The sequence below is a fragment of the Nannospalax galili genome, unplaced genomic scaffold (assembly GCF_000622305.1).
Source record: "Nannospalax galili isolate Female #2095 unplaced genomic scaffold, S.galili_v1.0 scaffold380, whole genome shotgun sequence".
Lineage (NCBI taxonomy): Eukaryota > Metazoa > Chordata > Mammalia > Rodentia > Spalacidae > Nannospalax > Nannospalax galili.
Genome location: NW_008348568.1, coordinates 5985105 through 6007131, shown reverse-complemented (window position 1 = coordinate 6007131; position 22027 = coordinate 5985105). Strand labels below are relative to the sequence as shown.

General features: G+C 42.5%; 1 protein-coding gene across 1 annotated transcript in view; it reads left to right on the top strand.

Annotated features, from left to right (window-relative positions):
* Positions 1–21782, top strand: part of Gsdmc (gasdermin C) — a 38132-nt gene extending 16350 nt beyond the window's left edge. Inside the window, exons 3-10 of the mRNA XM_008845498.1 lie at positions 9716–9878; positions 15568–15679; positions 18080–18202; positions 18868–18918; positions 19723–19862; positions 20334–20463; positions 20897–20970; positions 21543–21782. Coding sequence (XP_008843720.1) covers positions 9716–9878; positions 15568–15679; positions 18080–18202; positions 18868–18918; positions 19723–19862; positions 20334–20463; positions 20897–20970; positions 21543–21782 — 1033 coding nt within the window. The remainder of the gene's footprint in view (positions 1–9715; positions 9879–15567; positions 15680–18079; positions 18203–18867; positions 18919–19722; positions 19863–20333; positions 20464–20896; positions 20971–21542) is intronic.
* Positions 21783–22027: the final 245 nt, after the last annotated feature.

Below are 22027 nucleotides of genomic sequence, written 5' to 3'. Positions count from 1 at the left end.
TTAATAAGATATTGCTATACAGCAGTCCCTTCTGCATGAAATAACTACCATCATCATGACTTCAGCTGAGCCTGATCGCTAAACATCATTGCAATTGGGTTGTTGGCGGTTGTGCTCATTCACTAAAGGAGGGCCAAGCAGTGTCACGCCATCATCATGACTTCAGCTGAGCCTGATCGCTAAACATCATTGCAATTGGGCTTGTTGGCGGTTGTGCTCATTCACTAAAGGAGGGCCAAGCAGTGTCACAGGACCCTTACTGGAGTATCTAGCCACTCTTCCCAGCCAACTGTATGTAACTTTATCCTAATCATGCATTGCCTCCTGGATTTGGGGAGGGCTAAAGTATACAGTTTGGGGAAGGCTAGGAAGAGAAGGCATGACCATGCTGGGTAAAGGCTTTCCATTGTGCATACCCTCAGGTCATACATATACCTCAACATCCCCTCAGTTATCTCAGTAAGTAAACTCAATAAATTCATTGGCTCCCCAGTAATACTTTAATGAATCATTGGCTTGACACCTTAAAAGGAAATAAGCATCGCTTAGCATCCCCAGGAAAAGAAGTGTCACAACCGATGAAAAATTTACTTGTTAATGTTATGTCTCATAATTATTTTTGAAAAAAAAAAGAAAATGAGAATATAAAAGATGTTAATGTAAAGATATGGGAATGGAGATATTTTCCAAAATGGAAAAAATGAGAAAGCCTAAGCAAGTGATGAAGGTCTGCATAGGTTTTTTATGATATATAAAGGATGTGACAAAGGTAATAAACACATAATCTTAAAATTTCTAAGGTCATTGTTTAGTCAACTAGTTTAAAGAACAAAATATATATCTAGTCAAGATTTATCTGAGAATTATTTGTTTTTTTACCCAAAATTGATCTACATAGCCCATGGTAATTAAAAGTACCAGATTGGTGGACCCAACCTTATTGGATGTCTAGCAGCCATACTTTAAGACCTATACTAATGTGTTCAGAGGACAGTTTTTGCCCCTTGCCCTCCAAGGTCGACTAAGTTTCAGGGGACTATGAACATCTCTCAAAATGTCCCCTAAATGTGAGTCACCAGTCCTCTTGTTCAGGGAGGACATGGAGACCCCACGAGATAGACCTGAATCAGTGTCCAGCATACAAAGAGGAGGGTCAACTTAGAGGAAATATCTCATTCATGCTTCCAAGTGAAGCCAGACATGTTCGAAGAAGACCTTTGACTTATCTTCACATAGATAGAACTAGTAAAAGAAAGGAGCCAGGATCTCCTCCCAAGCCCATGTGACCCCTGAGGAACAGATCCTCAGATGACCTCAAGTGTAAAAATAAATTGATTTATTTGGGGCAACTGTGTGGTCTTAAACACCCAAAAGGAAAGTATAACTAAAGTGTAAAGTCATCAGTATACTTCTTTAAGAGTTCAAGGGATTACACTTCCCAGACACTAGGCTTAAGTTTGTATAAAAAGTTTTTTAGATAAGTTTTTCTCTTAATCAGAAAGTGCTGCTCAGATGTAAGACTTCAAATCTTTGTCTCCATTACTGTAGTGCCCACCTGTAGCTAAGGGAGACAACCAGCTATTGTTCTAAAATGATGTTGGTTTTCTGCCCCTATCTAGAAGCCTTTGAGAGGGAACTGACACTGACTCTAACCACTCCAACAGCTATCAAAATACCTGAAAGCAAATCCTGAATCTGTTACTCTAGAGTCCAGCCTTGGAAGACAAAAGAAAATGAAGAACCCAATAGGGCGATGCTTTTGGAAGCTCTTGTCAAGAAATTCCAATGGACTCTCATATGAACATTTGAAATTTACCCTGTTCTGACTTTTTTCTGGTTCCCTTTCTAGAACTTGTAATGCTAACTATTCTTGCCTTTAATTCTCCTTCACATCCCCTATTCATGATGCAAGGACTTTCTTTTCCCCTTACAGATAGGAGTTATGCAGTTTGGGAGTCTTTTAGTTAGACCCACTGAAGTGGGTACTCCAGGAACGGGTTTATTCAGCTTACAACTCCCAGGTCGCAGTTCATCAGGGAGCCCAAGGCAGGAACTCAGAGCAGGAACCTGGAGGCAGGAACTGGAGCACAGGCCATGGAGGAACACTGCTTACTGGCTTGCTCCCCTGGCCCCTGCTCAGCCTGCTTTCTTATGCAACACAGGCCCACCTGCCCAGGGGTGGCATCACCCACAGTGGGCTGGGCCCTCCCACATCACTCAACAATCAAGAAGGTGCCCCATGGACATGGCCATAGACCAGTCCAATAAAGGAAATTCCCCAACTGAGGCTTCCTCAACCGAGGTGCTATCCAGCACAGTTGTTGAATTCTTTCTATTTTCAGAATTTAGATGTTCACACAATAAACTATACTTTTGGAACTGATTTTGCTATATCCTATAAATTTTAGTTAGTTGTATTACCATGTATGTCAAAATTTTTATTTTTAAATATTAACTGTGTCTTTACCTTTATATTTGTTCTTAGATTGCCTAAAACATTTAAATACAAATAAAATATGTAGCAAAAATAATGACAACAAACAGCAGGTAGCTTTATAAATAATGGAATAGGAACCATTTCTGCCCTTATCCAGAGTAAATTGTGTCATGACTTGCTCTCAAGTCCGACTTCTGCAGCTGTAGTCAAAGAAACTCATGATTACAAAATACTGTGTTAGACCTCATTCACAGGTCCCTGAGAAGACCACGGAGGACCCAACACACCAAAAATGCAAAAGCAAGCTTTATAGTTTATTCAGGCTTAAGCTCGGGCTCTCAGACCGCACCGATATAACGGAACCGTGCTGAGAGCCCTGGGTGGGGGAAGAAGGGGCTCTTTATAGGTTAGAGACAAAGGGAGGAGGGGAATAACAGTGTCACTTTGTGGTTGGTCCAAGAATCCCGCGCATGCCAACACGCCTTTGAACTGATCGGTTGTACAGGATGCGGTCCTGGAGATTTTTCATTGGCGGGTGTTGTTCTCAGGGTTGTGGAATGTGCTGGCCATCTGTGTGGTCAGGAGTCTTTATTTTTACTCTATAGAGCAGTGTTCATACCCAGGCTTATCTAATCTATAGTTTCCTGGAATGGGAACAGCAGGGGAGGAGTAGCAGCAGGTGTGCTTTTCAAGCATTACACAGAAGCTGAAAAGAGCAATCAGTGGGGTGTCAGGAGGAGTTGAATGAGGGGGATCTCTGGGTCCTACAACTGTTGGGGTAGCCATTTGTACCACAGCCCCGTAAGTGCTCCAGCCTTAAAGCACCCACACCCACAACTGTGACCACAAGCAGTCTTTCTTTGTATTCCTCACTAGAACTAATTAATATGTGGGCAGTTAGCTCTCCTTGCATAGACACTGGTCTTTGTGAGGTCCCACAGTGTACAAAAAATACTATGCTAAACATTTATAACTTGTATGAAAATTCCACATATCTGTGTTTGTCATGTCAAGACGAAAATGAATAGCTCTTTAAGCGTTATTGACTCTAGTTCCCTAATAGTAAAGAAATAGAAAAGCTACATGGGAAATATAGAAATTCAAATAAAAATCAAAAGTCTGTCACAAATTATAAAGAAAAAACTATTTGGGGGCAGTACTGATGACGAAAGTTCTATGGCATTCACCTTTATGCCAACATCATAATCACCTGAACAAATAGATTGACTCTTAAGTTTTTAAGATTGGGCCTGAACTTGGAGGACACTTGTTCCCCTAGCTATCTATTAGAACCATCTACTTCCCAGAACTGTGCTGATGGAGCTCTTGTTCCTTCAACCTGTGCTGATGGACCTGTCTCTAACCTCACCCTGCACCAACGGAACTGTCTCCTCTCCCTGTGCCAAAGAAACTGTCTCTGGAATTCTGTTTCTACCACTGTGTGCCCTGGTCAGGCCACACCCATAATTTATTCGAAATGGTTTCTCTACTTCTCCAGCTTCATTGGGGAAGCACAAATTCAAGTTCAACTCTACCCTTAATCTTTACAGACCATCAGGTCTTTTTATCCCTAGTTCACATTCATCCAAAGTCATGGGTCCTTCCCATGTGTACAGTGTGTTCCTTTCCATTGTGTCCAGTGGAGCTGAGTATGTTGCTTGCAGCACTTAGATATGTTCATTTTCAAGCATATCCACATTCATTCCTTATATCTTTGGGTGGAGTACCAAATTGAGGTTGCCAAGGAGATGCCAAGTCATCAGACTTAAGAGCACATGGCTTTAGTGGGGTTAATTAAAAAAAAATTAGTCCAGGTAATGTCCATTAATAAACGTCATTCCCACAGTGGTCTAGTGTGTACATTTTAGAATGAGGCATGTGGAAGTTGGAAGGCCAGTTTCCTGCTTTTCCTGCATCCTCTTGCTCTCCTTGGGTATCCAGCGCCCACAATGCCAAGGTGTCTCTCAGTAACTGCATTATTAGTGTGCTGTCTTTTGCTCTTCAGTTAATGTAACATCTTCTATGTTTCATCAGAAGCTGTTTTTGCAAGGGAGCAGGTTTTCTCTGGGAGTTCAGAATCTCACAACACAGAGAAGTTAGGGGCCAGATCCAATCTGATAGAATGTGTTTTAGTATTTCCTTTATACTGATTTCCAAAGCTTCTTGGTATGGTCAGTGACTGATCCACAATCCCTTTCTTGTCACCATCAACAGCAACCCCATCCAAGTAGTAGCAATCATCTCTCATTTTCCTCTCTGCTTGTGAAGCACTGGGGATCAAGAACTTTTGCAGGAGAGAGTACATTGCAGATGTCTCTAAGTGTGGCCTCAGTTTCTCTCTGTGCTCTCAAGCCATCTTCTGCTTTTGTCTTCACAGCTGGCCTGAGGAAAACCCGCGACACTGGGTGACTTGTGTGGATGTGCACAGGTGCATATACAGGTATATGTGCACATATGTGTATGTTAACATGGAGGCCAGAGGTTAATGAAAGATGTCTTCTTCAATTGCTCTTCACCTTATTTTTCAAGGCAGGGTCTCCCACTGGATCTGGAGCTCACTGATTGGCTAGGCTGGCTGCCCAGTGAGTTATAGGGATCCACTGGCCTCTGACTCCCCAGTGTTGAGAGGGGCCATTGTGTCCAGCAGGGAACCCAAACTCAAGTCCTCTTGCTTGAGCAGGAGGCATTTTACTGACTGAGCTATCTGCCCAGCCTCAACTTTAAAAAAAATGCACTTATGATTTCTTCCTTACATAGCTCATTGTTTTTTTTCAGAATAATTTGTAGATTTTCCAGAATTCCTCCAATTACTAGTTTCTAGTTCCAATACCATTGAGATTGGAAAAGAGAGTTGCTATGATTTTAACTTTTTAAAATTTGCTAAGTCTTGCTTTGTAGGTTAGTATATGACCTATCCTGGAAAATGTTTCTTGTGTACTTGACAAGAATTCCCACTCTGCTGTTATTGGACAGAGTGTCTGTTAGGTCCATTTGGTCCAGAGTATTGTTCAATATGTAATACATACTTTCTTATTAATTTTCTTTCTGCATGATTCAACCATTGTTAAGAGTAGGATAAAGTCCTTTACTAGAATTATATTGCTACTGATTTTTCAGTTTTGTTGGTATTTGCTTAATATATTTAGGTGTTCTGTTGCATTATATGTAAACATTAGTAATTTTATATCTTCTTGATATATTACCTTTTAATCAGTATATATAAGCTTCTTTTCTCTTGTGACAATAGTTGACTTAGAGTCTATTTTATCTGGCAGGTACATGGACATTCCTGCTGTCTTTTGCACAATTTGTATTTCTCACATTAACTTACTTCCGCCTATGTTTGTTTAACATTGAAATGACCCTCTTCTAAGCAATAAATTGTTGGCTCTTGTTTTATACATTCACCCAAGGTATGTCTTTTATTTGGAAAATTTAATCCATATACACCTAATTCAATTATTTATAGGTATGGTCATACTATTGCTATTGTATTAATCATTTCAAGACTTTATAGTGTTTTTTTTTGATCCATTCTTTCTCTTTTGCTTTTTGTAATTTGATGACTTTTGTGGTAGTATGATATGTGTTTCTCCTAATCTATTGTGTATCCCCTTCAGATTTCTCCTTTGTGTTTTCCGTGAGAGTTACATAAAACATCCCATAATGGGACTGGAGAGATGGCTCTGCAGCTAAGAGTGCTTGGTGCTCTTATAGAGGACCTGAGTTTGGTTCCCAGTACCCATATCAATGGCTCAAAACCACATGTAACTTTACCTTCAGGGGATCTAGCACCCCCTCTGGCCTCTGAGAGCAGTTGCATGCACATGGCATACACCCATACAGACATACACACAGAGAAATAGAAATAATAAGAATAATTTAAAAAATCCTATAGTAGCACATCTTATTTTATGTTGATAAAAATCTAGCTTCATTTGTACAGAAAGCATTTTAATTTGTGGCTGGAGAGATGTCTCAATGATTAAGAACACTGGCTTCTCTTGTAGAGGACCCAAGTTTGAATCCCAGCACCCACATGGCCACTGACAACCATCCATAACTCCAGTTCCAGGGGATTTGATGCCCACTTCTGAACTCTGGGGACATTGCATGACATGGGCAAATCTACCTACACACAGGCAATACACTCATATACATAAAATAAAAATAAAAAACATTTTTTAAAACAAGCATCATAATTTTACTTCTCTATTTTTCCTTCTTAGTTTGGTTTATTGATATTACAATTTATATTTTTCTCTAATAAAATTATTATAGTTATAGTTATTTTTATAGATTTGTTTTTAGCATTAATGCTAGAGTTTATGAATGCACCACAATTACAATATTAGACTATAATACAATTATGATATCTGACTATATTTTTGTCTTCACTTGGGAGTTTTATACAGTCATGTGTTTCTTTTTTTTTTTTTTTTTTTTTTTTTTTTTTTTTTTTTTTTTTTTTTTTTTTTTTTTATTTTGTTTTAAGACAGGGTCTCCCTGTTAGCCCCAGATGGCCTGGAACTTGCTATGTAGACCAGGCTGGCCTCAATCTCTCTCTCTTGAGTGCTGGTATTAAAGGTGTGTGCCATCACACTCAGCTAGTCATATGTTTTTATGTTGTTAATTAGCATCCTTTCATTTCACCTTGAAGAATTCCATTTTGTACTCCCTGTAAGGCAGTTCTAGTGGTAATGAACTCCCTCAGCTCTCCCTTGTTTGGGAAATCTTGATCTTGCCTTCATTTCTGATAGACATTTGCTGTTGGTTGACTCTTTTTTTCTTTTACTATTCTGAATGCATCATCATCCTTGTCTACTCCCCTGCTAGGTTGTTCCTCAGAACTGCACTAATAGTCCTATGTATGCCCCTTACATGCTACAAATAACTTTTCTCTTGCAACATTCAAATATTCTCTGTGTCTCTGACTTATGAAAATTGATTATGTGTCTTGGTGTAGACCTTCTTGTGTTCTCTATTGGGGGAACTTGGGGCCTCGTGCATCTTGATGCCCATTTGTCTCCTAAGTCAACAAAGTTTTCAATCATTATTCTTTTAAATAAACTTAAAAAACTTTAAAATTTATTTTTATTTTATATGTATGAGTGTATGGCTACATGTATGTAAGTGCACCCATGTCATGTAGTGCCCACACAGGCCAGAAGATGGCGTCAGATTCCCTGAAACTGGAGTTGAAGATGGTTGTTAGCTGCCATGTGGATGCTGGGATTCAAACCTGGGACCTCTGCAGGAGCGGCCAATGCTCTTAACCACTGAGCCATCTCTCCAGCCACTAAATAAACTTTTATTGCTTTCTCCTTCTCTCCCTTTCTGGAGAATATTGTGTATTGTTTTTCTTGACCACCTCTGTAACTCTCACAGACTTCCTTCACTTTTTTTCATCCTTTTTGTTTAATCCTCTGACTAAATAATTTGAAATGCACATTCTTTGACCTTTTCGATCATTCTTTGGCTAGACTGAGTTTGCTGTTCGAAGTTTCATGAGTATTTCAGTTGTGTTTTTTATCTGTATGATTTGTTTTGTTTTATGGTTTCTATTTCTTTACTGGATTGCTAATTTTGTTCATGTAGCATTTTCCTAGGTTTTTTGGGGGGAGGGGGATTGGTTCTTGCTACATAGCTCTGGCTGGTCTCAAACATGCTATGCATCCCACATATTCCTGGAATTTGTGAGCCTCCTGCCCAAGCCCCACACTGCTGGGATTATAGGTGGGTACCATCATGCCTTGCTTGTGTTTTCCTAATTTGTTTAGTGGTTTACCAATGCATTCTTGTAGTTCATGAAATACCATTAAGATGTTTATTTGGAACTCTGTCAATTAGTAGATCTCCATTTCCTTAGGACCAACTATTGAAGTTTTGTTGGTTTCCTTTAGTGCTATCACTTTCTCCTGTTGTTTCTCAATACTTGCAATCTTGTCTTGCTATCTGGGCATTTGTGGTAGTGCCCACCTCTTCTCATCTTTGTAGCTTGGCTTTGGTAATAACATCTTTCACTATTTAGACGAGGCTGGGGTTCTGGTCAGGCCCATGGGTAGTGTTCACAAGCAGGCAGGGTTCACCATTCCATTCCCTAACTGTAGGCCCACTGCCTAAGTGACGAGATTGGGTGGAACTGCTGCCTGTGCTGTATGGTTAGGTAGGACCCCTGGCTGGGTTCTAAGGCAGGTGGAAGTATTGTCTGGGATCCTTAGTGATGTGGAATCTGCACTGGGCTTTGTGGTCAGGTAGGGCCACAGACTGTTGTCTGCAGTAGGCTCTGGTAAGATGGTAAGGTGTGGCACTCCTTGGCTGAGTGGGGTGACCATTTGGACTCTAATTCTGAGGCCACAGGATGGGCTCTAACTTTCTCCAAGTTTAGTGGAGTCCCATGAAGTTCCCCCTAGCCAAGAGTATCAATAACTTTTGCAGTAATGTGGGGGATTGATTTCTTTTGCTCATGGTGTCAGAGAGTTCAGCCCAGGGTTCCTTGGTTACTCAGGCAGAACATCACGACAGTGGGAATATGAAGTGGTCTCATGACAGATGGAATCAGGAGAGAGGCATACAGGAAGAGTCTAGGGCAAGGTAGAGTCACAAGGATATACCCCTGTGGTCCATTTCCTCCACTAGGCCTTACCTCCCAAATTTCAACATCATCCAATAATACCATCAAGGATTAATCCATTCATTAGGTCAGAGACCTCATGAAATAATCATCTCTGGAGATGCCCTCTCAGGTACATCCAAAGGAGTATTTGACTAATCTCCCATGTGTTTTAATCCAATCAACCTGACAATGAGTATTAGCCATCATAACAGGGATGCTATTGGCTGGCTGAACTCCATGTTCAAATAGGGATGTATGTCAGGTTTGATAATCACGAGGAGGTCTTAGGCTATGCTTTGCAGTTAAGTGGGGATGGAAGCTGGCCTGTGTAATTGTTCAGGGCCTCAGACTCAACTGTGTGGCTGGGCTGGGTACCTGGCTTGGATCCAGACCTGGGCAGGGCCACTCACCATGCTCTATAGACTGTATTCTGTACTTTGGTAGAGATTCAGGCTGGACTCCAAGGCCAAGTAATATTATTTAAGAGGTTCCATCATCAGGTGGGGTCAGAGACTACTTCAGAGTTGGGTGATGGGTCCAGACATTTACTACTGAGAACTCACCTGTCAAAGACCAGAGGCCTTGCATCCCTTCCAGGGCCTGAGGAGAAGGGTAACCAAGAGTCTCCTGAAAAGCCACCATTTCATCATTTATATCCTTAGGCGCTTGAAGGATCCAGAGCCAACATTTTTGAAGAATTGTCGAATAAATGGGGACAACCTGTACGTGGTGACAGAGGCCTTTGAACTGATCAAGGACACCACACTGGAAGACAGCAGCAGTGTGGGTTTTCGGGGAAAACTGACCATCCCCTATTCTAACAAGGTATGGGATGCAGATGTGAGGAAAACAGCCAGTCTGGCCATCTCACACTCACTTTCTAGGGGCTTCTGGGGGACTTCTCACACCTATATATCCTAATTCCCAACCTGAGACTGTGTTCTCACATCCTTGCTTATGATACTTTCATATGTGGGATTATTCACTATTGATAAACTCATATATAGATATAATATTTGGTATTACATTTGTTTTGGGTAAATGATAGATGCTGCAGAGATATAAATGTGAGGATTCTATATTGTACACACGTCCAGTTTTATCACTGGGAAAAACATGGGACCAAACCTCAACTGGTAATACAAATTCTATGGTCATCTGATGATAGTTTTTTTTGACACAGGGTCTCATGTGGTCCAGGCTGTCCCTAAACTGGCTATGGAGCTGAGGTTGGCCTTGAATGCCTCATCTTCCTGCCTCTTTTTCAATGTTAGGATTATAGGCATCTATTACCATGCCTGACTTTGATAAGAAATGTTTGAAGGCGTGAGGTTTAAATACCTTCAAGCATGTGATTTACATAATCCAGTTACCACAAACAAGTGTTGTTTAAAAATTAGTATAAAAATTCATTTATCAACTCTTTATTCAGATCATATGTGGACTATTTTGCCTTTCTTTTCTAATTTAGTTTTTAAAGCATGAAACCTATTGACAATTTCACACAAGTACACAGTGCATTCTGTCACTCTCACCCCTCAACTTCTCCTATTTCCCTCTCACACCCATCAACCCACGCTTCTCCTTTCAGGTCACTTTGCCACATTCATGTCTTTTTTTTGTGACCCGCTGAGTTTAAGCTGACCATCTGTGTAAGCATGTGTGTGGAACTATCTATTAGAGCATGGTGGGCTCAAAACAACTTCCCCTTCCACCACCCTTCAGTAGCCAATAGTTCCCCAGGGAGGGGTAGGGTCCCATGAGCCCCTTCTCCATCCATGACTGACTTTTGACAGGCCCTGTGCAGGCAACCACACTGTGCTGTGTATTCATGATTGCACTATCCATTCCATGCCTAGAAGATAGCACTCCACAGCCCTCCTCCCATCACTGGGTCTTAACGTTAGTTCCATTTCCTCTTCTGTGACAGTCCCTGAGCCTTAGAGGGGATGTTATAGATCTTCTGTTTAGGGCTGAGCACCCAGTGGTCATGTATTTTCATCACGCAAAACAGCCATTAGTCTCTTCGTTCACTGTCGTTCACTGCAAAAAGAAGTTTCTCTGATCAAGGATAAAGCAGTACTTGTTTATGGGTATAAACACCAATATTTAGAAGGCAGTTTGATCTCATGCCTATTTAGCAAAATAACAGTAATAACTGCCCCCCTCCCCAGGGTCTCTGACCTCCTCAGTCATTTTTTTTAAAACCAGGTTTATAGTACCAGGCATGAATTCCTTCCTGTGGAGTGGGCCTCAAATCTAGTCATAGAGTGGTTGGTTACTCCTATAATGGTCATGCCAGTGTTCTACCAATGGATACATCTTGCCTGACAAATTGTTATTTTAGCAGACAACGTTCAGAGTGGGGTAAAAATGTTGGAGTTTTCTCCTCTGACAGCCTGCAGAGCACCTTATGGCATTAAGTATGCTAGTCAGCAAAGAAAGAGCTTCCAGTTTAGTTCCAGTTTGATTTCTTTATGTCTTGAAACCAGGTGTGACTGGCAATAGGGTCATATCATTTAGTTCTTCTAGGCAATCAAGAGCAACAGCAATAGTCTATGTTGTCCTGGGGGAGAGGGCTCTGAGGCTTTCCTGACCAAAATCTCATAGGAAGGCATTTCACACCTGGCACAGGGATTTTTGTTGGATCACCAATGACTTCTGGGATTGACATTATCCACCCATCTAAGGTACCTCTGTTCAAGCTATTTAAAGGCTATATACCTTTAAATTAGTTTATAGAGTAGTAGGCTTCCATATGCCCTCTTATTGCATCCTGAGTTTTGGTTAACTCTCCCCCCCATCTCCTCCTCTTCCTTATCCTGTCACCCTGTCTGCATTTAAACCTTACCACCCCTGTATTTCCTCCACACTTTCATATATGTTCTGCTAAATGCCACTCCCCCTCTTTTCAGGACTCTTACCCCCATTCCTCATGGCATCTTCTGAGCGTTCTTGTCTCTACAGACATTCCACATTGTACACAAAAATCTCCAAATTCAAAGCTAAAATCCGCAAGCAAGAGAGAACATGCAGAATTTGTCTTTTGGGCCTGTGTTACCTCACTCAGTACTTTCCAGTTCAATTTCATTTTCCTGTAAACCTCACAATTTGATTATTCCTCACAGGTGAATAAAATTCCACATGGGCTACATTTTCATTATCGATTTATCAGTTGATGGACATACAGGCTGATTCCATTTTCTAGTCATTATGAATATAGCGTGGATGTTCATGTATATCTGTAGCAGGATATAGAGTTCTTTAGATATATGCCCAGAAGTGGTATACCTGGGTCGTGTGGTAGTTTTATTTCTAGCTTTTTGAGAAAACTTCAGACTGATTTCCAAAGTGGGTACACCAGTTCACACTCCCACCTACACTGTGTAAAGATTCATATTTTTTTTTAGCTTCACAAAGTCCCATTTGTTGATTGTTTGCCTAATTTCCTAGTGGTTTCAGAGTTTCGGTTCTCACATTGAGATCTTTGATCCATTTTGGAGTTGATTTTTGTTGAGTCAGAGATAAGGATCTAGTTCCATTCTTCTACATGCAGATACCTAGTTTTCCCAGCATGATTTGGTGAAGATGCTATCTTTTCTTCAATGTGTATTTTTTTAGGTGTCTTTGTAAAGCAAAATGAGGTGGCTGTAAGTACATGGACTTAGATCTCGGCCCTCAATTGGATTTCATGGATCTATGCTTATGCTGTTTTTATTACTATGTAGTATAACTTGAATTAGGTTTGTTGATAGCTCCAGCAGTAGTCATTCATTCAAAATTGCTTTTTTTTTGGTCTTTTTGAGTCAGGGTCTCTCTGTAGCCACAGCTGGCCTGGATTCGCTATGGAGACCAGGCTGGCCCCTGCCTCCTGAGTGCTGGGATTAAAAGTGTGTACCATCATACCTGGCAGAATTTTTTTTTTTTGTCTATAGTATTTTGAGCATCAATATGAGTTTAAAGATTTTTTTCTTTTTGTTCTGTTTGTGAAGAATTGCCTTGGAATTTTGACTGGAATTGCATTGAATTTGTACGTTGCTTTTGATAGGATAGTTGTTTTCACAATTTTAATTCATGAGCATGATAGGTTTTTCCATCTTCTAGTATCTTCTTCAATTTCTTTCTCCAGTGTCTTAAAGTTTTCACTGTATAGATCTTTTGTTTCCTTGTAAGATTTATTCCAAGGCATTTTATTCTTTTTTTTAGATTAAAATATTTTATTTATTATTTTTAATTTATGTTTATGCATGTATTGCTTGCATGTAGGTAAGTGCACCTGTGTCGTGCAATGCCTGTGGAAGACAGAAGAGGCTGTCGGATCCCCTGGAACTGGAGTTACAGACAGTTGTTAGCTGCCATGTGGGTGCTGGGATTTGAACCTGGGTCTTCTGCAAGAACAGCCAGTGTTCTTAACCGCTGAGCCATCTCTCCAGCCCCAGCATTTTATGCATATTGTTTAGTTTTAGCTTACAGTGAGTGAGCTGGTTTCCCTGATTTTGTTCTCAGTGTGTTTGCCATTGGCATATAGGAAGGCTACTGATTTTTTGTATCTTGCTCCTTTGCTGAAGGTGTTTATCAGCTCTAGGAGTTTTCTGGGGGAGTCTTTAGGGTCTCTTATGTATAGAATCATATTGTCTGAAAATAGGGATACTTTGACCTTTTTTTCCTCTTTGCATTCCTTTTATTTCCTTTTCTTATCTTACTGCTGTAGCAAGGATTTCAGCACTATGTTGAAAAGGATTGAGAAAGAGGACACTCTTGTTTTGTTCCTGATCATGGTGGAAATGCTTTAAAATCTTCTCATTTAGCACGAGGTTGGCTATAGGTTTGTCATATATACCCTTTTCCATTTTGAGTTGTGCTCCATCTATCCACAGCTTCTTCAGGGATTTTTATCAGGAAGGGATGTTAGATTTTGTCAAAGGTCTTTTCTGCTCACTATTGATGAGCACATGGTTTCTGGCTTTGAGTCTATTTATGGGGTGAATTACATCTATACATTCGTGTATGTTGAACCACCACCACATCTCTGGAAAATCAACTTGATTATGATGCATGATCTTTTTGATGTGATCATGAATCTAGTGTGCAAGGGTTTTACTGGGAATTTTTAAATCTATATTACTCAGGGAGGTTGGCCTCTAATTTTCTCTTTTTTGTTGTATTTTTGTCTGGTTTTATTATTAGGGTAATGATGACTTTATAAAAGTTTGGAAACATTGCTTCCTTTTCTGTTTTCTGAAATAATCAGAGAAATATTGGTATTAGTTCTTTGAAGGTCTGGTAGAATTCTGTGGTCAATATACCTGGACCTGAGCTTTAAAAAAATTACATATAAACATATAAAAAGAGCTTAAATGCACTTACACTATAATGGGGGATAGTGTGTCTCCCAGCTACCATAGTCTATCAAATAAAAAGCCGGATTCCAGGTATGAGTTACCTTCTTTTTGAGTTTTTGGTAATTGGAGTGCCAAAAACCCCCAAATGTTGCAGATTGTTGCCATTTCTCTTGGTGATTCTTAATAATAACAATAAGAATCACCTGAAGTTGGAGGAAACAGTGGTGGGAGGTAGGGGAGGACTTGGAGGGAAGTTAATGAGGTAGGTCTGATAATAGTACATCATAAATATGTATGAAATGCCCAAACAATAAAATCTTTAAAAAAGAGAAAGTTGTATATGTTTGTGAAAAAGCAAAACAAGTCATATTCCAAGGAATTCCAGCCTAGAATTCTATGTCCAATGAAATTACCACTCTAATGCAAGTTAAAATAAATATATCTTTAGGAATAGAGGTTTTAAGGCAGTCACGCCTCAGCTCCCCAGGAGAGAGGAGTAACAAACAGAAAAGACAGAAACTGTTACACTGACAGGTCTGGAATGAGGAGAAACAGTCTCCCCAACAGCAAACAGAAAATATGGAGTGTACACAGATATCCAGATGTGACCATCTGGCTGGGTGGAGAAGTGAGGGATGAGGGAAGAAAAGGAAAATGAAACCTTAAATCCCCAACACTAAAATCAAAGCATTCCAGGAGGGCAGGTAGTGTGGATCAGTGGACGAGTACTGGCCTGGCTTTTGTGGGCTCAATCTCTGGCTTTCCCAAGCATCCCTCCTCTCATGCAAATTGCAATATGACAATTGAAAATGTGTAGGTAAATAGTGTTCAGTATGAGGGGAAAAGCAGTAACTGGATAAGAGGACCAGGAAGGAGAGTGAGGGACTGAGTGTTTTCTCATGAGCTTTCTAGATCTGTTTGACTTTAAAATTAGAGGCATATATTGCTTTGATTAAAAGTAAACATAATTTTAGAGCTGGGTGTGCTAGACCACACCTTTAATCCCATCAGGGGTGGAGGCAGGTGGGTCTCTCTGAGTTCCAGGTCAGCCAGGGCAACATGGTAAGACCCTGTACCCTGTCTAAAAAATGAAGAAGAAAAAAACCAACATGATTTTTATGGTGTTCTGAGATAAAGAGCTGTAAAGCTCTTGGGATGTTTTGTCTTCCCAGGGTCAGGTCCAAGGAGAGTGGCAAAAAGAGAGGAAGAGAACAATGACTGTCCCAAAGGGCACCGTGGTGGCCTACAGGAGGAAACAGCTGGTCATCAAGAATAAAAGTTGTGGTGAGTAGAGGCCGGGTAGACAGGCGGGAGGCATCTGGTCCTGAGAAGAGAGACAGGAGGCCAGAACCCATCAACTGGCCACCTCTGCTGCTTTCCTTGTCTAGAGACAAGGTTGAGCAGAAGTTCTCACTGTTCTATCATCCTCAGCTACCTCTAGGCATAGCCAAGCTCAAATACTGCTAGCTGTAGGTACAGATATAATCTCCTGCGTGGTCGGAAGGGACCCACCATAGGGTGCTCATCTGGAGCTGTCATTAGTACTGGGTGAAGTCCAGGTCTAGTCTCAGTCACCTCTAGCCATTAAAGGTCCTGTCACTGTCAGCAGCTCAGCAGTGAGCCACCAAGCCCCCCCCAGGTGACCCTTAAACCCACACTCTATCCCCATAAGATAACAAAAACTGTAGATGGAATGCCCTAACAACACTGCAGGATTCTGTCCACAGCTCTTACCTCAGAATGTACCCCAGCATATATCTTGGTTTAGAGTCTTCCACGTGGCAGAACTGTATGCGTTAGTCATGGACCTGTGTGTGATGTGAGTGTTAGAACATGGTTAGGTCTCAGAGCCCTGCTTCTCTTCATTGTGGAATCCCAGCCAGAGCTCAGCTTGAGTCAGCTGGACGATGCAATAGACAGGGAAGCTGGACTCTCCAGTCTAGTACAGTTATGGACAATGGCTTCTAGAGAAAGACTGTCCACACTCACACAGCTCTCTTAACTGAGGCTTAATAGGGTCCGGGCAGGGGGAGGTCAGAGATGCCTTTGAAGTCCTGGGAGATGGCCGTGCTGTTAACAAATCTTGGTGAATAACAAAGGGCTTTTATACAGGGAGGGAAAGAAAAGGAGCCCGTTATTCAAAAATATCAACGGCAAAACAAAAAATAAACGATCTGATTAAAGAGCCCATAGAGCGCGATGCTGTTGCCTCCAGAGACAAAGTTCATGCTTACTGGTGGCTGAATGCAGGAGACTTCACTGGAGAAGGGACTGATGGTGGAGGTGTGAATGAACGGAGAGGAAGTGGGGACACTGTGTTGAGGGCTTGGGGAAGCTGAGCAGGAGGAGAAAGCGAGTGAGAGGAAGAGGTAACAGGAAGGGGGGTTCTGGGGTGAAGGGTTCTTAAGGTGCAGAGACTTGAGCGGGTGTCAGGCCAGGCAAGGAGCCTGATGAACTGAAGCAGCGAAGGCAGCTGGGGTCGGACTCCTGGCAGATCACTTGCCTCTGTTCTTCACGTCAACTCAGATTTCATCCTAAGCACGAGAAGGCCCATTTTCTCTGAGCTACTGGCCAGAACTATGGCAAATTATTAAACTCTTTTCGTTCTGTTATGATGACTAAATTTGAACTTGTAAAGGGAACACATTACCTCAGTTGGTTCCGGTCCTTGTTGGGTCCAATCCTGTCAACAGAGGCCCCACTCGCCCCCTAGTGCTCAAGATGTGACTTGCAGGCACTCTTTTGAAGTTTGCGTTTTGTCTAATTTCTTTTTAGTTAATATTTCATAAACCTGTTGTTTCCTTCATGGGCTCATTTCATGTGTCAAATGCTTGAATTTTGTTTTTAGGCAAGTTTTAAGCTCCAGTGCATCTCTATGTATGTAACTGGAAACAATTCAAGATTTCAAGATTGAGAGCTGATAAAAAAGGGCTGTGTGGTAACAAAAGGTTAACGGGAAGTCTACATGAGAGAGCAGGAGGAAGCCAGTCTCCTTTAACCTCATGGAACAGCCCTCCCTCCCTCGCTCCCTCCCTCCTTTCTTCTTTCTATTTTATATGTATAGATGTTTTGATTGCATATATGTGCACCACATATATGCCTGGTGTCTCCAGAGCCAGAAGAGTGTGTGGGATCCCCTGGAACTGAAGTTACAGATGATTGTGAGCCGCCATGTAGATGATGGGAGCTAAATTTGGGTCTTCTGCAAGAGCAGGAAGTGCTCTTAACTGCAGAACCGTCTCTCCGGCCCCTAGTGGAGAATTTCTTGACTATTGGAAGGCATGATGGTCACTCAAAGCGCTTATTTAAAATACAGGTTTCAGGCTGGTGAGATGGTTTAGTTGGTAAAGGTGCTTGCTGCCAAGTCTAATGACCTGAGTTCGATATCCAGAGCCCACATGTTGGAAGGAGAGAACTGACTCTTGACACACACACACACACACACACACACACACACGCACACACCCACACATGCGTGTGTACACACAACCAACCAACCAACCAATCAATGTATGTAATAAAATGAAAGGTTTAGGGATCCTGTCCAAGGATCTGGTTCACAGGTCAAGAGGCGAGATGTCAGGTTGACAGGCATTCCTGGTGTTGGGCACAGGGTCTCCAAGCAGGGTGTGGGAGCAACTCTAGCAGGCATAACCACACATCTTCTGATTCCTTTCCCTCCAGCCATTCTCCTCTCCACTAATGCCAAGAGGAAAACTTTTGAAGATGTTCGTAAACAATCACTGTGCAGGACTCTTGTTTTAACCTCAGATCTCATGCGATGTGAGGCTGCTGAACTTTCTATAGGTAGGACTTTCTTGAACAAAGATCTGCCTAGGAATCAGTTGCTCAGGAGATTTCTCAATAAAGGTAGGGTTGGTGAGAGGCAAGGGGGCGGTGGAGGAAGGAGTTGGAAAGGTCAGAGGTGGAAGGAAAGAGAAGGGGAGGGGAGACTGACTCGGTGAGCTGACCCTTCTCTTCCTCTTTTCAGGGTCATTTTCACCAAGCCCATTTGGTGAGTGAATGGTTTTGGAGTCATGAAAGTAGAACCTGCCTCCCTCATCCAGGTCACTCTGAATAACAGAATGCCATCTGACTGCCTTTGCCAGAGGCCTTGAGATCTGGCCTCCAGCACAAAGGGTGGGACAGATGGAGAAGGGGGTTCAGAGAAGTGAGAGCAAGACTAATTCTTGGGTCGGGCAACATATTGTCTCTTTCTAGGCTTGGGGATAGCTTTCATCTCTCCAATAGGTGAGTGTGTGTCGGCAGGAGGTGGGAGCGGAAAGCCATCTGGGTACCACTATCCTCCACTGCCTTGGCTTTGGTTGCCATAGATATGAAATGTCCTGAAAGGCCAGCATGGTGTTAAGGGCAGCTGGGAGTAGGGCAGGGAGAGGTCATTCAGGAGGGAGGAGATGGTGGAAAGGAAAGTCTCCAGTGTCTCAAACACAAACTCGAGGATGAAGAAAGATGATTACTTGTGATTCTCTTTCTAGGAAAGGTAGAGGAACCCTTCCACCAAGGTGAGTGTTTTTTAAATGGAAATCTGGAGTTCCAGTGGAAAACCATAGGCTGAGAACTCAAGTTGAAACTTTCTTTGCAACTCAGAAAATTGAGGTCTACGTTCAAGGTTCCTCTTTAGATAGCTCAGCCCACACATGCATATCTGCATGCGCTAAAGGTTCGCCAGAGGCTTTCTGGGCAGCTTGTATTTCTCTAGCACTGGAGGTATGACAGCATCAGACAGAAATACTCATGTCTTTGGAGCTCCCACTGTGGTGGCGTCTCAGGCTCACAAATCACCTGGAGGACACTTGGGAGAACCAGAATGCCCTCACCATGCAAGTCTTGGTTAATCTTTATAGACATTGGAGGTATTGGCACAACTATATGGTAAGTGTAGCTCCTGTATGCCAAGTGCCTCACAAACAAACTCACTTAATCCTCACGGTTTCCTCATTTATCACACATGGAAACTGATCCCTGAACATCTAGGAACAACTCTAGAGTCGAATAGCACATTTCACAGTATTTCTGACAAATCCAAGAAATGACCACTTGAACATTTTTCTCCCACATGCAATGAGCAGTTTTCAGAATCCGCTCCTAGCATTCTGTCCTCTCCTTGCAGAGCACCGGGACCTTTCAGCTTTCTGTCCTCATGACAGTTTTGAGCCTGGTGCTCGAGCAGGCTGTCAGTGGAGACTCTTAGTCAGCAGCTGAGAGGGTTGGAAGGCTTTGGCTCTTGTGGAAGGGTTTAACATCTCAGGAATGTTTAACTGAAGACTTGCCTTCACTTTCTGGTTGGTGTTGATTCTTGGGGGCAGATTTCAAGTGCCTAGAAAAGGAGGTTTCTGAGCAAACACGCTTACTTGCCGAGCTCTCAAAGGATGTTCAAGATGTTGTGTTCTACAGTATCCTGCCCATGCTTGGGGACAGAGAGGCTCTATATGACCTGATGGACATGGTAAGGGTTCCACAGTTGTCTAGAGATGATCAAACCTTTAAGGGGGGAAGTTTAGGAGCCAAGATACATGAGGGAGGAGGGAGGAACATGATGTCAAGGAGACTGGGAACAGCCTACTCAGAAACCCTGGGGGGAGGTAGAGCCCTCAGCCTACCCTTTACTTATCACCGATTGACACAGAAAACACAGGCAAATTACATGGTAATGGTATTGAGCTCAGATTTGGGGGACTGAGGCTACTTGCTGAAGGCCTTCCTTTCGAGAGGCCTTTATTCACTAAGAATGAGTTCAAAGCTAGTGTGGGCAACAAAGTGGGACTCTGTCATGCAAAAAAGAAAAAAAATGGTGGTAAAAAGGAGCTGGGATGTAGCTCAGTGGTAGAGTGCTTGTTTAGTATGTGTAAAGCCCCAGGTTCAATCCCTAGCTCTAGAAAAAATTGCTATTATTAACAAGAATACCTATTTCTTGTAGCTGGAATTGGATCAATTGGGACATATGGATGGCCCTGGTGGCGCAATCCTAGACAAGCTGAGACAGGACTCAAGGCCTCTATTGGTTAACCCAAAGAAACTGTTTCTTTATCTCCTTCAAGCTCTAGCAGGTAAGACTGATTTGAGGGAGGAGTGGGAGAGTCTTCATGCTGGTTCCTAGAGGGCTGTGCTAGATGCCACCTCCCCAAAGCCCTCCAATTATCACGCTCATACTCACATCACCCTTCTCTGTAAGGTCAGCAAGGCTTAGAGTGATAAATTTTCATGTGCCACAGACTGCATCTGAGGCCTAGAAAATGAGGTGGAAGGTGATGGGTGGAGAAGATTCCTGCTTCAGCACTTAGGATCCCAGGCTCTGGGTCATGTGACTTAGGATCCTAGAGACCATCTGAGGCCTTTCCAGGGCAGGGGGTAGGGAGCTTGACCTTCAAGCCTAATGGGGGGCACTCTTCTGTCTCAGAGCTCCTCTCTCATTGGGTCTCCTAGTTTGTACTGAGAGAAGAAAATAGTCTGTCACTCTTTCTCACATGTCCCTTCCCCTAGTGCTGAGTGACATTCAACTTTATCTGCTGGCTCAGTCCATGGAGAAGAGGATCCTGCTCCAGCAGCGAGAGCTGGTGAGAAATCCTCAGGGATCAGCTGCCCAGGGATGAGGAGGAGGAAGAAGGATCTGAGAAGAGAGAGATGATGGTTTCCACCGGGAGGGGAGCTGGGGTCCCGGGGTGGATACGTGGAAACCCCTGCTGTCTTCTTCCTCTAGAGAGCAGGCAGGCTGGGTGCAGCCTGTCAGGAGCATGTCTGTGTTCAGTGTAACCGCTGAAGCAGGGCCCACCAGGTCTAAAATACCAAGATAGGAAGGCAGTCCTGTGGGAACCAAGGGGGTGCGAGTAGTCCACACCCTTTGTTGCAGTTACCATGTGCAAATTGCCCTTTCTCTTCCCGTTTATTTATCTGTAAATACAAAATGTGTCTAGTCATATACATGTACATACACATGTATATACATATATAGGCACCCACATGACTTGTACAAAGTGTGCTTTATTTTTGTACCTGAGGAACCAGTGACCAGTGGTTTCAATATTCTGCCCTGTCCATTGCCCCGCATGGCTTCTGACTGTTGGGACAGAGGTCTCTCACCCTGGTGTCAAAGCCTGGTCTGTCTAATCTGATACTGCATTTTTTCTAGGTAAAGAGCATCCTACAACCAAACTTCAAGTATCCCTGGAGCATTCCCTTCACTCTCCAGCCTGAGCTTCTCGCCCCACTCCAAGGTGAGGGCTTGGCTATCACTTACAGCTTACTAGAGGAGTGTGGCCTAAAGATGGAGCTAAATAACCCCAGGTCAACCTGGGATCTGGAAGCCAAGATGCCCATGTCTGCCCTCTATGGGACCTTGTCATTGTTGCAGCAGCTTGCTGAAGCCTAACTCCTCCCCTAAGCCTGGACCCAGACCAGTTGATGCTGAGTCCTTGGTGGATCTGAGACATAGCAACACATAATAGCATCTACCAGGAAGGGTACATACAGGGATTGGAAAACTCAAGTGATGTTTAGGGTGGAAATAAGGATCCTTCTTGTTTTTTTTCTTTTACTGTTCTTTCACAATTTCATATTCGTGTATAATGTCCTTTGAGCATATGCCCCCCGACTGCCGCTGTCTTCTCTTATCCC